This window comes from Desmodus rotundus, chromosome 8, assembly GCF_022682495.2.
Source record: "Desmodus rotundus isolate HL8 chromosome 8, HLdesRot8A.1, whole genome shotgun sequence".
Lineage (NCBI taxonomy): Eukaryota > Metazoa > Chordata > Mammalia > Chiroptera > Phyllostomidae > Desmodus > Desmodus rotundus.
This window is the reverse complement of record NC_071394.1, coordinates 98,833,573-98,848,693: the sequence shown is the minus strand read 5'-3', so window position 1 is coordinate 98,848,693 and position 15,121 is coordinate 98,833,573. Positions and strand designations below refer to the sequence as shown.

At 40.0% G+C, this 15,121-nt stretch overlaps 1 protein-coding gene across 13 annotated transcripts in view; it reads right to left on the bottom strand.

Moving 5' to 3' along the window:
* The window catches only part of TFDP2 (transcription factor Dp-2), a 163,437-nt gene that overhangs the window by 51,091 nt on the left and 97,225 nt on the right, over nt 1-15,121 (bottom strand). Inside the window, exon 1 of one of the 13 annotated variants that reach the window (XM_024556731.3) lies at nt 6,969-7,155. The exons of 11 other annotated variants lie outside the window; for them this stretch is intronic. In XM_024556731.3, coding sequence (XP_024412499.2) covers nt 6,969-6,999 — 31 coding nt within the window. In that variant the 5' untranslated portion in view covers nt 7,000-7,155. Of the gene's footprint in view, nt 1-6,563; nt 6,852-6,968; nt 7,156-15,121 lie in introns of those variants that run through there. One more of the 13 variants, XM_024556732.4, reaches the window with a different exon arrangement.

Here is a 15,121-nt window from a genome sequence, read left to right as displayed (position 1 = left end):
ATAATTAATATGAAATGATAAATAAATAAACCTTGCAGTTACTCTGACTTCCTTCATTTTTAAAAAAGATTTTATTTATTTTTAGAGAGAAGGAAAGGAGGGAGAAAGAGAGGGAGAAACATCAATGTGAGAGAGAAATATTGATCAGCTGCCTCTTGATCACGCCCCACCCAGAGACCTAGGCACGTGCCTTGACCAGAAACCAAATCACTGACCTCTCGCTTTGTGGGATTACGCCCAACCAACTGAGCCACACCAGTCAGGGCTGACTCCATTTTTATATTTAAACATACTCAAATTTTAAAGTTTTTATTCCATTTATAGCTAGTGACTAGTGTAGCTATAGTGTGCATCACCTGTCTGCACATTATAACCCTGTTATGTTGCATTTCATTGCATTAATGCTCAATCATGTTCACCAAACTTCCTAAGAGTAAACCCAAAGGCTATGACCATTACTAAACTTTTAACTTGGGCGACCACAGTATCACTATAAATGGGAGGGGTGAGAAACAGGCTGAAAGTTCATAATATCTCCAAAGTACTTGCACAACAGTTAAAGTGACCTGCAGAACCTCCCCTGTGCATGTGGTTCCAAACCAGAGATCACACATCCTCCACCGCAAAGGTAAGGACAGACCTGAAATGCACCTCCCTGCAGGTCACAGGCGCGGAAGCAAAAGCCCTGGTGTTTCTGCCGCCGTCAGAACGCAGGACTCCCAGGAAGCCCCCCAAAGGGGCCACCTAACCAAAATCTTCCCATGAACCAAAGAAATGATCCTTGAAATGGCCCTAACAAGACACAGCTCTGCAGTCTGAAGGGCACACTGCTACACAGGTCAATAAATCTCTTGTCAGTCTTTCCTACATACTTTCCCCGGAGGATCAAACCTGTTCCCTTGGCTTTGATAAACATTTTTCCTTGGACGACATCTTTTAAAACGACTGGGAAACTCTTTTATCTGGTATCCAGAACCATAAATGCTCTGAATTCTTCCATTTGAAAGGAGAAAAAAAAAATTCTCCGTCTTCCCCCAGGTCAGGATTTAAACAGTACCTCTTCATTTCTTAAATGAACTCCTTACTTCAAGCTCTGGTATCTGGACTATTTTAACTGTTTTCATTTAGTTCATCGAAGCTCACAGCTAAAAGATCTTAGAACTCACTTGATCCATTCTCACTAGGTTTCTTCAGTAGAACCTCTCCTTTTCAATAGTTTTTCAATGTCCGTCCAAACACATTAGTCTCGTCTACAAAGCGATCCTGCTGCTTTTTCACTGGCTTCTCCATCTTTAGTTAGAGCCTGTCATTTTGTCCTTTTTCTATTATCTTGCTCAGTCAAGGAAACCTTTTAATTCTTAATTTTCTCATTTCTCTTCCACCTGCTTAATGAGAATTCCCCATGTGAAGACAATATGCCCTCTGATTAATAACTAAGTAAGTTTACCATATGGCTTCAAACAACTTGGCTCCCCCAATCCTTCACAACAATTCCTCCCAGGGGGCCTGGTTATACAACACAGCACAGGATGTGAGAGGGGTGGGAGGCAGAGTGACCCTCTTATTCAGAACGCACATCCTTGAATTCCACTTGGCACCTAAAAAATTTGAAAATAGGTGGGAATGTGAATTATTTTTATTTTTTAAAAAGATTTTATTTATTTATTTTTAGAGAGAGGCAAAGGGAGGAAAAGGAGGGGGAAAGACAGGGAGAGAAACATCAACCCATTGCCTCTTGCAAGCCCCCAACCAGGGACCTGGCCTGCAACCCAGGCATGTGCCCTGACCAGGAATCGAACCTGTGACCTTCCAGTTTGTGGGATGACCCAGTGAGCCACACCAATCAGGGCTGCGAAAGCGTATTGTTAACAAGTGCCTCAAGTGATTTTTATGATCAAACAAGACTGGGAAAGACTGCTTCAAGTTTTTCTCTTTGTTCAAGGGAAGGAAATAATGAAGTATTATGTAAGTAGATTCTACTATACTTATTTCTATGGGTCTACAGGAGCTACTATAAAGGACACAAGGACAAAATCAAGGGGGAGGGTGGAGGTGGGGGAGGGAGGTGGGACTGGCTGGGGTGGGGTGGAGGGATGGGGAGAAAATGCAGACAATTGTAACTGAATAACAATAAAAAAATAAAAATAAGAGAAAGGGCTTCAATCTCTTTTTGGTAAACGTTACGTCTTTTCAATGTTTAACTATTTTCAACCACTACTTTTAGTCTTGTCACCGCAGCCAGCACACCCACCAGAGGGCACACGGACACTGTCTGCGTGCCCCGTGAAAGGGAGTGAGCAGAAAGCACGTTTTATCTTGGACCAACAGCCACCGCATTGGCTAGAGAAGATCAAGGCAGCTGGGTGCAACCACAAGGACCAGAATTTACGAGCATTAGAATACCCAAGGGCTCTTAATTGGAAATCATTCTCATGAAGCAGCCCACAACCACTCTGAAATGGTACCCTGCCCTGGACACTGTTAACAAAGAAATCGTTTTAAATTTACAGTCAAGAGATATTGTTCTAATCCTTATAAAAGATGCCAAAGTCTACAGATCTAGAATTTAAAAGTTCCATTCTTAAAATACATTAAAAACTTAGACACAGACTCAGAAAAGCTAAAGACTCATGATTTAAATTTTCAAAGCAGTTCTTTCTATTCCTTAGCAAATAAAAAGGGATCATTGTATTCCACAACACTATACTGAGCAGCTCATTCAAAATTGTGATGTTATCAATATTCTTATTTCAACATGTTCCACTGGAGGGCTATTATTATTATTATTATTAAAGATTTTATTTATTTATTTTAGAGAGGGGGAGGGAGGAAGAAAGAGAGGGAGAGAAACATCAATGTTTGGTTGCCTTTCATGTGCCCCTTGTTGGGGACCTGGCCTACAACCCAGGCATGCATCCTGACTGGGAATTGAACCAGTGACCCTTTGGTTCACAGGCTGGCGCTCAATCCACTGAGCCACACCAGCCAGGACTGGAGGGCTATTACTGAAGCTACATTTAAATCATATTGTGAAGAGCAAGAAATCTTAAAGTTAGACATCAGTACCAACAAAATCTTTTGTATTAAAATTTTATCCATTAAAAGATTTTGCAAACCTTTATAAATTCCACTGGGTCTACTTGGCACACAGTAAGTGCTCAGTTAACAGTCTATTTTTCTTTCAGAGAAATTTGCCAAGAAAGTCGCCAAACTCTGCAACGTAAGTGAGCCAAGTGCCAAAACAAAGCCCCCTGCCGAAGATCTCCAGCTTCACTGTCAAGATCCAAGAAGTTCATTTGAAAATTGGTTCCTTGAAACTTGGTAGAAAGAAGTAGCTCTATTACATGATAGGTTCCTGGGCCTATAAGCACAATAGAGTTAATATACTTAAATGCAGTGGTACCTTGGTGCTGGTTAATTCGTTCCGGAACTCGTGACGAGTGCCGAAAAACGAAGCATTTCCTCTTGCAGGTTGGCTTCGTGACCCATACAAGTTCTAGCAAGCGTGTTGAGTCCTGAGCAAGCGCGGGGTGCTGAAGCATTTTTTCTCGTCAAAGCGTCACAGGACAGGGTTTGACGAGTTCTGAAGCCGATGAGTACTGAGGTGTGGCTGCGCATACTTAAAGTACAACACGCATACTATTTTACCTACTTCTAAATAATAATATAAAAGTTTGCCTTTCAAAAAAAACATAGGCATCAGACAAATCTGACTTCCACCCCAGAGATCGCTTCAAATTGCATACACATATGTAAGGCACACAGACATCGACATCAGTCACTCTCTGGGAGTTCCGACTTGGAGAACAATGAATAGAGTTCAGGCTCAGATTTCCCAGACCTCAGCTTTGTGCTACAGAGTTCATAGATGAGGCAAGGACCGCAGGTACCTCACCCCAGAAATCTTCTTTCAGCATGTTGCTCTTAACTTGAAGGGTCAACCATTTCAATTATTTCTGCATCGTTGTGGCCGACTCTGTTTTCTTTGTGATAACTGATGCCTGCATTCACACTCGTGAATGACACGCACGTTTGGTAACTGCAGCCCACGATGCCACCAGTCACACGTCCCGGGGGGCCACCAACACTGTCTAGGGCTGCCTGTTCTATCAGTCACACAGTTCTCCATCAAAAGTGTAAAAGTTCTTCCTTTAGTCCAGTCTATAGTTTGTAAATCCATTTTAAACTCCTTGTAAGTTATTTTACTTATCTGAAAGAGGGAAAAAACCCTCAACTGCTACATAATGCTATTCCTTTAAAAACTCAAAGATAATTAGATCAATTTTAGAATCTTAAACTTAATTAAAACATTTTGAAAAGCTTCAAAATCTTTAAATTCTGCCATTATTATTTAAGGCAAAGAAAATCTTCAGGGTAGCCCGCAGATCCTAGTTAAAAGCAAGAGAAATTTTTAATAATCTCCTTGAATGCTGATAGCTTTTCCAGTCTTCTCCTCAGACCAATTAAACACTTAGAAAACCATTTAATATTTGCTCCATAGATAATTTGAACTATGGCTCAAATAATTTTTTGGCTATTACATGTTATTACTAATTTGACAGTGTAGGGTATGCCAAACTTTTAATTAGTGCCTAATATGTGAAAGATCCGGCACACTGGTTTGACAAGAGTTAACTTTTAAGAAATTGCATATTGTAATATGTATTAAGTGTACACTTTCCAAGAGCACTGAACTCCTCTTTGTGTTACTAGTAAAAGGGAAGGTTTTTATTCATTATGAATCCCCCAAATTCAAAGTTGTTGGGGTTTTTTAGATTTTGACTGCTCTCAGGGCATGCACGCGGCTTCCAAGCTCTTCCTTCCCACTCTTTGAGCAGATAAACAGTCCCCTCTTCCCCTCTTTCCATCAGCAACCAAATCTAGGCTCACTATCTTTCTTTTTTAGAGGCACCCTGGAACACATCATTTCAAATAAGCTCAAAATATTTCTCCCACGTTTCTTATTCAAAGGTCTGAAATAAGTCTCCTGCTTCTCACTGAAGATAAACTGAACCCCCTATGCAAACTATGTTTCATACTGCGATTTCATTCCGAGCCTTAGCGCCCGTGGTGCAATCTCGAACTGTTGCACCCTCAGTCCCCCTCATGTAGTTTATGGTGGCTTAGCTTCCCCTAACATTCTGTACAATCTGATGACCACTTTATGCACTAAAATTAACTTTCTCACATGTCCATGAATTACACACAGTGTTTTCAGATCTTTCAAGAAGCCTCTTTAAAAGGTATGTTACTCAGAATATGTTTACCTATACTGATTTTCAACTCCTGAATAGAAAAGAATAAATTTAAATGATTAAGTTTTATTTATTCACCGATTAAGGCAGATTTATGACCTCCCCTCCCCATTTCAGCGACTGTGAATTTTGAATGAAACAGCCTCAATTGTAACAGAAGAAACATCTGTTGCTTTTTCCCTTCACCAGGGCTTTCCCAACCGAAAGAAAAGCTCTCTGATTGACCTCTCCTTCTCCCACTCCCCCTCCCCACCCACACTAAGTTGCTTAAAACTTTCAAGTAAATGTATTATTTAACATTTTACTGTATCTACTTAAAATGTCATAGTTTATTTAGAAACAATGACTTCTTTATTAAAGTTCAAAGAATGAGTAAGTGTTACATACATCAAAAACCAAGGGATGTGACTGGTAAATATTGTAACTAAAACTTCAAGAGTATTCTTGGAATGATCAACTCAAGTTGTCACACATCCCTGGCTCGCTCACCATTATTTAGGGTTAAGATTTTCTTCGCTGATTCACATAGGAGCTTGCATGCTGTATTTTCTTTGCCAATCCAACACTAACATAATGGCAGTCACTACCCCAAGAGGCAGACACCAAATGGTGCCACCCACACTCGCACACTGTGCCTCATAATAAACCATAAAGCAGTGGAATGCACTGGCCCCTTTATGAGCAAACAATGCCCGGGCTTCATTAGAATACAGCTGACATTTTCAAAGCACAAATACTTTTTAAGAAAAATGTACTAGGAAAAAAAAAAAAAGAAAAAGGAATGAAACAGCTATAAGCTGAATTTTTTTTTTTTAAGTGTCAGGTTTATTCCCAGGTTCCTGAGGAAGCGTATTTCTCTGTGGACAATTTAAAAGTTTTCATAAATGCAAAAAATGTACAGTTGAGGGCAAAGCTGATTTTATTAACTACTGGAAAGAAATGAAAGTAAATACTATCATTTGGATTGCATTTACAAGTAATAACCATGAAGTAAGTACCTTTAAAATTATGCATTTCCTCAACTGCTTCCTTAGTTCCTGAATGAAGAAAACTGAGCTCCGGAATTATTTTCACATTTTAATTGATTTATAGAAGTAACTGAGTGATAAACTAAGCTTACTCTACCCCTCCCCCCCACCCTCCCCAACCCCCATACTCTGTAGTTTTCCTGTCTGCAACTAGCAAGGACGCCTTGAATTCAACGTGCTTCTGGCTATTTATCAATTCAATATTGCTGCTGTTGAAAGAATATAAAATACGCGCTGTAAAAACTCGCCCAGCAGTAAGAAACAAAATGATCTCTCTTACCTGGTCTACAGAAGCATGCCTCTCACTGCAGTACCAACAACACTCCACAGTCTTTGTTACCATTCACTGGAAACTTGAGACTGTGTCAGACATAAGTAATCGAGCTCAGAAAGCTCAATTTAAAATACTTCTCAGTAAAACTAAAAAGGTGCTCAAGAAAACTGGTGAGTTAATTGTCTTCCAGAAGACGTATGAATACCATCTAATGCAACGACACTTCAAAAGAAACTGAAAGTGCAGGTCTTAACAGACAAAGGGACCTTTTTATGTAAAATCTTGCTTTTTTAAAGTAAAGGTTGCTTAAAATATGCCTGAAATAAAAGTGGTGAAACACTATAATGCCTAACTCCATTTTTCTAAAAAGCACTTGAATTTTAACTAGCTAAAAAATAAGATTAAACTTACTCATGAAGCCTGCATAATTCGAATTATACATGTCAGGATATTTGCTGGCTCCAAAGCAGTCACAAAGCAGATCTTAATGCATCTTGAAAGCAGAGCAAAAGCACCATGAGCTTCAGAGGGGGAGAAGAAAAAGGAGGAGAAACTCTTGAAAAACTGGTCGGGGCTTTTCAACCTGTAATAACTGTCCAGCTCTCCGGAGAGGAAGAAAAAGTCCTGGCCCTGCCCCCTGAGATAGGAGGCCATGCTTCAATGCCAAAATGAATGACAGGCCCATTTCTGATATCAACAAAGAGCAGCTTAGTTGTGCTCGATTTTTTTTTTTTCACTTTCCCACACAGTTCGAAGTTCTAATATTTTCAGGTTGGTACCTTTATACCTAGGGTTAAGTACCTCTCTCCATTTTCTCAAGAGAGAACCCAATTACGTTGTCCTAGTTTTTTTAATGATTAATTAAAAATACGTACGTAACCACTTTACTCAGTTTTTCCCGGGCAGGAAGTCGAATAAAAGACTTCCAAATCTATCCTTTGCAATACCAGATCACCATAGGACTTAATAAGGTTTTCCTGTACTCTGATATTTGGGCACAAGAAGAAACAAGAAGTAGTAACAAACATAAACATAAGGTAACTGAGATTATAAAATTTTCAACTAGTTAAAGGTAAAAATTATTTACTGAAGTCTATGACTATGATCATACAAATTCAAAACAATAAACCCTTCAACCAACAACACATATTTACTGAACGCCTGTTGGGAGCCGAGCGCTTGGGGCTCCGGGATAGAGCAGTGGACACAACAGACAAAAGCTGAACAAACATCTCTGTCTTCAGGAGTTTATTAGTTTGTGCCTCAGCTCCCTGTACAGCCCCCCTAGACGGCTAAGGTGCCTTTGCTTACTTCATTAGTTACCACCTAATCCGAACTGTGCCCCTCTGACCGAATGCTTTCACATCAGCTCCCGGAGCGTGGTCCTCTCTTCAGGGTGTGTCTCCAGTGACTAAAACAGTGCCTGCTAGACACTCAAATGAACATACAGCGAACGAAATAGATCAAAGAGAGCCTTTTCTTGGTCAAATTATGCAAACAGACTAGGTACCACATTACACGTACATGCCTACAGAGGCATGTCAAAAATGATATAATAAAGGTGCAAATTAAATTGTGTTATAAATATATAGTCACTGAAAACTCAAAACAGCCCTGGCTGGTGTGGCTCAGTGGACTGAGTGCTGGCCTGCAAACCAAAAGGTCGGTTTGATTCCCTGACTGGCCAGGTCCCCAGCTGAGGGTGTGCAAGAGGTAACCTGTTGATGTGTCACTCTCATATTGGTGTTTCTCTCTCTCTGTTTCTCCCTCCCTTCTTCTCCTGTCTCTAAAAGTAAATAAGTAAATAAGTAAAAAAAAAAAATGAAAATACAACCTGTATGGTCTTGTATTTTTTCAGATTCACTATCAGATGTGAAATTCATTAAAATATTTGAGTAAAGTAATCGGTTAAATTCTATGCACGAAGATTTTATGGAACATCAGATTTCAGAGGAGTTTTGCATAAAAAAGAAGAAACTTACAAATTATACAGCATCCAATCAGTTTTGTGTATTAAAATCTTACATGTTTACATCCATGTACATACCCTATTGAAAATAATGTTAAACTCTCCATTCTGCTTCTAATCATCTGATTGCCTTCCCCAAACCACACAGATAAAACAAGCGCATACCTGTAACCTATCAGACCAGCCAGGAGTGCTCACCATGTTACCCAGGGCCAGGGTATGCAGGGGCTAGATATGGTCACACCTACAGGAAATTAAACTCCCAGTACTCAGGTACACTCACCACACTTCTAAATAGCACAGCATTCCGATCCCACGTCACCCCACCCTGATTCCTCAGAGCTGGACAATGATTACAAGTTCAAATATAATACTCACGCATTTAGTATATGTTCTAACAATAAATCCAACAGCAACCCAAGGTCAGGAAGACATGGGACGGCTGAGGTCAAGTGTAGATAAAATAAGGTGGGGCCGACCTGATGAGTGTGGCTCAGTTGGTTGGGCGTTGTCCCACAAAGCAAAAGGTTGCCGGTTTGATTCCTGGTCAGGGAACATACCTGGGTTGTGGGTCTGTCCCTTTTTGGGGCATGTATGAGAGTCCCTCTCTTTCTCCCTCCCTTCTCCTCTCTCTAAAAATAAATAAATAAAATCTTTTAAAAAAAAAAGGGCTAAAATCCTAAAAGGGCTAGGATTCCATTTTTCCCACAGGAGCAATTCCTCCATTCCTTAGCAATTCTTCTATTCCTTCTATTCATTTTTTCCTCTAACAAGAGCTTGTGAGCACCAGGCACTGAGCTAGACAGCAAACTGACCTGTTTCTACTGTGCACTCCATAGATCTGGCAAGAGCATACAATGGAATAAAAATTGCCTCTTCAGTAAATGGTGTTGGGAGAACTGGACTGGTATATATAAAAAAATGAAACTAGACCACCAACTTACACCATACACAGGATAAACTCAAAATGGATAAAGGACTTAAATATAAGTGACAACACCATGAAAGTCCTAGTGGAAAACATAGGCAGTAAAATTTCAGACATCCTACATAGCAATATTTTTGCTGATTTATCTCCTAGGACAAGGGAAATAAAGGAAAAAATTTAAAAATAGGACTACAACAAATTAAATAGTTTCTGCACAGCTAAAGATACCATCATCAAAATGAAAAGAGAACCAACTGTATGGGAGAACATATTTGCCAATGATACATTGAACAATGGTTTAATCTCCAAAACATATAAAGAACTCATGTGACCCAACACCAGGAAGACAAACAATACAATTAAAAAATGGGCAAAGCCCTGGCTGGTGTGACTCTGGATTGAGCACCAGACTGTGAACCAAAGGGTCGCCAGTTTGATTCCCAGTTAGGGCACATGCCTGGGTTGTGGGCCAGGTCCCCAGTAGCGGGTGCATGACAGGCAACCACACATCGATGTTTCCCTCCCTTTCTTTCTCCCTCCCTTCCCCTCTCTAAAAATAAATAAATAAAATCTTTTTAAAAAAAGAGTAAAGCACCTGAATAGACACTTCTCCAAGGAGGACATACAGAGGGCCCAGAGACATATGAAACGATGCTCAGCATCTCCAGCCATCAGAGAGATGCAAATTAAAACTATGAGATATCATCTCACACCTGTCAGAATGGCCATCGTTAATAAATCAACAAACAACAAGTGCAGGAGAGGAAGTGGAGAAAAGGGAACCCTGGTGCACGGTTGATGGGAATGCAGACTGGTGCAGCCACTGTGGAAAACAGTATGGAATTTCCTCAAAAAAACAAAAATGGAACTGCCTTATGACCCAGTGATTCCACTGCTGGGAATATACCCTAAGGATCCCGCAACACCAAATCAAAAGAAATTTGATTTGGACACCCCAGAAATTTAAACACCCCTATGTTTAAAGCAGCACTATTTATAATAGCTAAGTGTTAGAAACAGCCCAAGTGCTCATCGGTAGATGAGTGGATTAAAAACTGTGGTACATTTGCACAATGGAATACTATGCAGCAGAAAGAAGGAAGGGATTCCAACCTTTCGCAACAGCATGGATGGAACTGGAGACTCATATGCTAAGTGAAACAGGCCAGTTGAAAGACAAATACCATATGACCTCATTTATAATTGGAATCTAATGAACAAAATAAGCTAATGAGAAAATAGAACCAGAGACATGGGAACATGGAACAGACTGATAGCTGTAGGAGGGGAGGAGGGTAGAGTATACATACAGTGGAATATTACTCAGCCTTAAAAAGGAAGGAGATTCTGGCATATACTACAGTGCGGATAAACCAGGAGAACATTATTCTGAGTGAAGTAAGCCAGTCAAAAAAAGACAAATACAGCACCATTCCACTTACATGAGATACCTAGCAGTCAACATCATATAGACAGGCTCTAGGGGTAGGGGAAGTAGGGTGTGGAGTTTCAATTTCACAACATGAAGAGAGTTCTGGGAATGCAGAGCATGGAGGTTGCACAACGTGATGAATGTATTCCACACCACTGAACTGGACACTTTAAAATGGCAAAGATGAGAAATTTTGTTATGTGTATTTTACCACAATAAAAAAAATTTCAAAAGCCCTGGCCTGGTGGCTCAGTTGGCTGGAGCATCATCCCATACACCAGAAAGTTGTGGGTTCAATTCCTGGTCAGGGCACATAGATAGGTCGCAGGTTCAATCCCCTGCCGGGGCACATATGGGAGGCAACTGATCCACGTCTCTCTCTCACATTGATGTTTAACTGTCTCTGTCTCTCCCTCGCCTCCCTCTAAAAATCAATAAGCATACCCTCGGGTGAGGATTTTTTTTAAATTGAAAAAAAAAAAACCCCTTATGCAAGAGTAAATGCAGAGGGTATATGGGAAATCTCTGTGCCTTCTGCTCAATTCTGCTGTGAACCTAAAACTACACTAAAAAAAGCTGTAACAATAAAGTCACATACAGCAATAGTCCAAACGTCCTTCCCCTCTTCTTTACCTCTTCAAAGTCCACCCACTCCTCAGCATCCAGGAGTAGCTCCACCTCTATTATAAGAGCTTCTCTTACCTCTGTCTCTGGGGTCTAAGCTAACCACCTTCCTCTACATTCCTACATAAAATACATTCAAATATCAAGACCAATATAGACAAGATACATTAAATGTGTTACAAGAATAAACTTGTTACGATCTAAGTTACAAAAACTTTTAGGTAAGTTACGTGATAAATTTGATGTGAGAGAGAGAGGAAGGGAGAGAGAGAGAAGGAGCAACATCGATTTTGTTGCTCCACTTATCCACTCATTCACTGGTTGCCTCTTGTGTGTGCCCCGACCGGGATCGAACCTGCAACCTTGGCTGTAACCCAGCTGAGCTACCCGGCCACAGCCTACATGATAAATTCTTTTTTTAATTTTTTTTATTTTTATGGTTGACACTATTACAGATGTCCCCATTTTCCCCTCTTTGCCCACCTCCACCCAGCCCCCCGCCACCCTCCCACTGGCCATCACCACACTGTAGTCTGTGATAAATTCTCAATGAGCTATTATTGTCAAAGCTGCAAAAGTAACTATGCTGCTCAATCTGCACATATTTAGTAACGTTGACAATGTGCCAGACATTAGAAGGTGACCTAAAAATACACTGGCGAAGGAAAAGATGTAATCCCTAGCCTCAGGAAGTTACAGTCTAATGGAGGAAACTCTATACACAAGTAAACAAACACAAAAATATCGATTGTGTTCACTAGAAAGAAACCAGTGGGCATCAGAAAGCTGGGAAGGGGGATTACATGTATGCTTTTAGATAACTGGTCCAGGAAGATCTCTCTCCGGGGAGTGATTTTTATCCTGCAACCTGGAAGATGAGGAGGTACCAGCCATAAAGTGGGGAAGAGAGCATTTCAGGCAGAAAAACAGAACTGCGAAAAGTTTCACATAATACCCATAACTAAATAAAGCAAATAAATTGAAACTGAGGATGACAAATGAAATACACATAATGGAATGGTTATGAAAAAAGTAACTAATTTTGGTTATGTACACAAAATAGTAGAAGGAATCCACTTCTGTTTCCTTATCTGGGGCTACAGCAAAGGACGTGGGGAAAGAATCAGAATCATGGATGCCATTCTGAGCAGAAGCCTAAAACGGAACACAAGGACGATCAGACCTCAAGAAATATTCGCTGCACATAGTCATGAATATATTTCATTTCCCTATGATGAGTATTTAGATGGTCTGTGTTTTGCCATTATAAATAATTACATAATTAACATTTCTACACTCAAATCTCTCATTCTTTTGTAATCGCAACATGCCAAAAGACTTTCTACTAGATCAAAGCATATAAACTATCTTTTGCTAAAATCTTCCCACAGATCTTTCTTTAATTAGGATGAATCCACAAAACTGTGGATAAATCCACAGAAGAGAAAATGCTGAGTCAGGGTATGCATATTTTCAAGACTTTCGATATGAACGAATTATCCTCCAGAAAGGTTGTATCACTCTGTGAGTTCCCATACTCTCCCCTACCACCCTAAAGTGGGTAGTAACAAAAATAAATAAATAAATAGATCACTCTGCTAATGTGACTGGCAAACATGGACTTGTCATTTAAATTTACATTTTGATTACTGGTGAAACTGAACACATATTCATATTCTTGTTATCCATTTGCACTTCTTCTTGTGCGAATGTCCCATTCTGCTACCCCATTTTTTCTTGCAATGCCAATATTTAATTTAGTTATTCGTATTACATATTTAAGCCCCCTCTGGTCTGTGACAGTTCCTCAGATGCCTTGTTTTTGGTGACCTCAACAGCTTTGAGAAGTCCTGGCCAAGTGGTTTGCAGAATGTCACCCCTGGCTTTGTCCGATCTTTCGTCTTACTGCGACACTAGATTTTATGGGTTATTGGGAGGTTGACCTCATCATATCAAGGGTACAAGCTATCATGATTGAGAAGATTAACCTTAAGGATTACCTGGCCAAGGTGGTGTTTTTCTAGGGTTCTCCACTGTGAAGTCACTCCTCTGCAGCCACCCGGTGTTTCCATAAGCTCCTCTTTGGAAGCACCACCCTACACTCAGCCCACACCTTCAAGCGGGGTTGGAGGATGTAAGCTTTACTCCCCCGGGGGTCTTATCTACATAAATTATTTGGAATTCTCTATGGGAGACTGTCTCTTTCCCCCACATATTTAGTCAGTCAATTACTTAGATAAATATGTACTGATGTATTTTTATTTTATACTTTAGGTTAAAATCCAACATTACATTATCTATTTATTTGGTCAAATTGCTCCATTTGGCCACTGGGAGCTTTTTCGGGTTGGCTCCTGCATGGATTCAGCACTATCCACCATTTTGGTTTTTTTATTAATAATATTTTCTTATTTTTTGGTACTATAAGACACTCCAGGTTATCTTGCATATTTGCTGCCCCCAAACTAGATTAGCTATTTTCCCAAGGAGCCTTGGATCCCTCTGTTGGAGAACAGTATAGGAAACCAAGATCTGGGTGGCGGGAGACGTGAATAGTTTTTTAAAACTCCAGCAGATTTGATTGAAATGGTGTTACACAATTTTTATTTGCTTTGGAAAGAACTGTCATTTTTTAAATACTTACATTTCTCTTCCAGAAATATGAAATGACTTTTATTTCCTGAGTTGTTTTATCTTTCTTAGTACACAATAAAACAGTTGCTTTTTCTGAATATCTTAGTGATAATAATGTAAATGTCACTTGATATCTCCCCTATCTGCTAATGCAAATCTTCTAGACCTTAGAAGTCTCTGACAGCCCCAAGGATTCCTGTCGGCCTACAGAGCAGTGACCCTTAGCCTGGGCTGCAACTTAGAGTCAACCAGAAAGCTTAAAAATCTCGTTGCCTTGGCTGCATAGCTCCATTGGTTAGAGCATCATCCCCACAAACCAAGGTTGCAGGTTCGATCCCCTGACAGGGCATATACAAGAATCAACCAATGAACGCATAAGTAAGTGGAACAACAAATTGATGTCTCTCTCTCTCAAATCAATAAATAAAATCTTTTTAAAAATCTCATGTCCAAGTCACATTTGAAACCAACTCCACTGGAATCTGTGAGGGTGGGATGACACATCGAAAGGTCTCAGGTGGTCCCAATGTGTATCCAAGCTCAAGAAAGACGACGGCCTTAGGTTTTACATTCCCATTAAAGGCTCCCATTAAGTACTGCTGGGTAATGTTGCCTCCACTAGGCACAGGTCACCTCCTCCTTGCTCTCAGAAGCGCTGGGAGCCCATGCAATGCCAAAGCTTCAAGTTTTGCCTTTTTTGAAATAAGGGAGAATATTTTGCTTCCTTATATTTCTCTACAAGAGATACACAGAGGCAGCACTGCTTGTCACATAACAATGTGATTTTCATAACACTATATTTCAAAGTATAATTGTTTTGTTCGTTTCATAAAAACTTATACTCGTCCAATTCTTGCAGGATTCACACATCATTAAAAAAATTCTTAACAAAATGTTAGCAAACTGAATCCAGCAATAGGTTAAAAAGGTTAATACATTATGAGTGAGTGGTATCTCGCCAAGGAATGCTGGTCGGC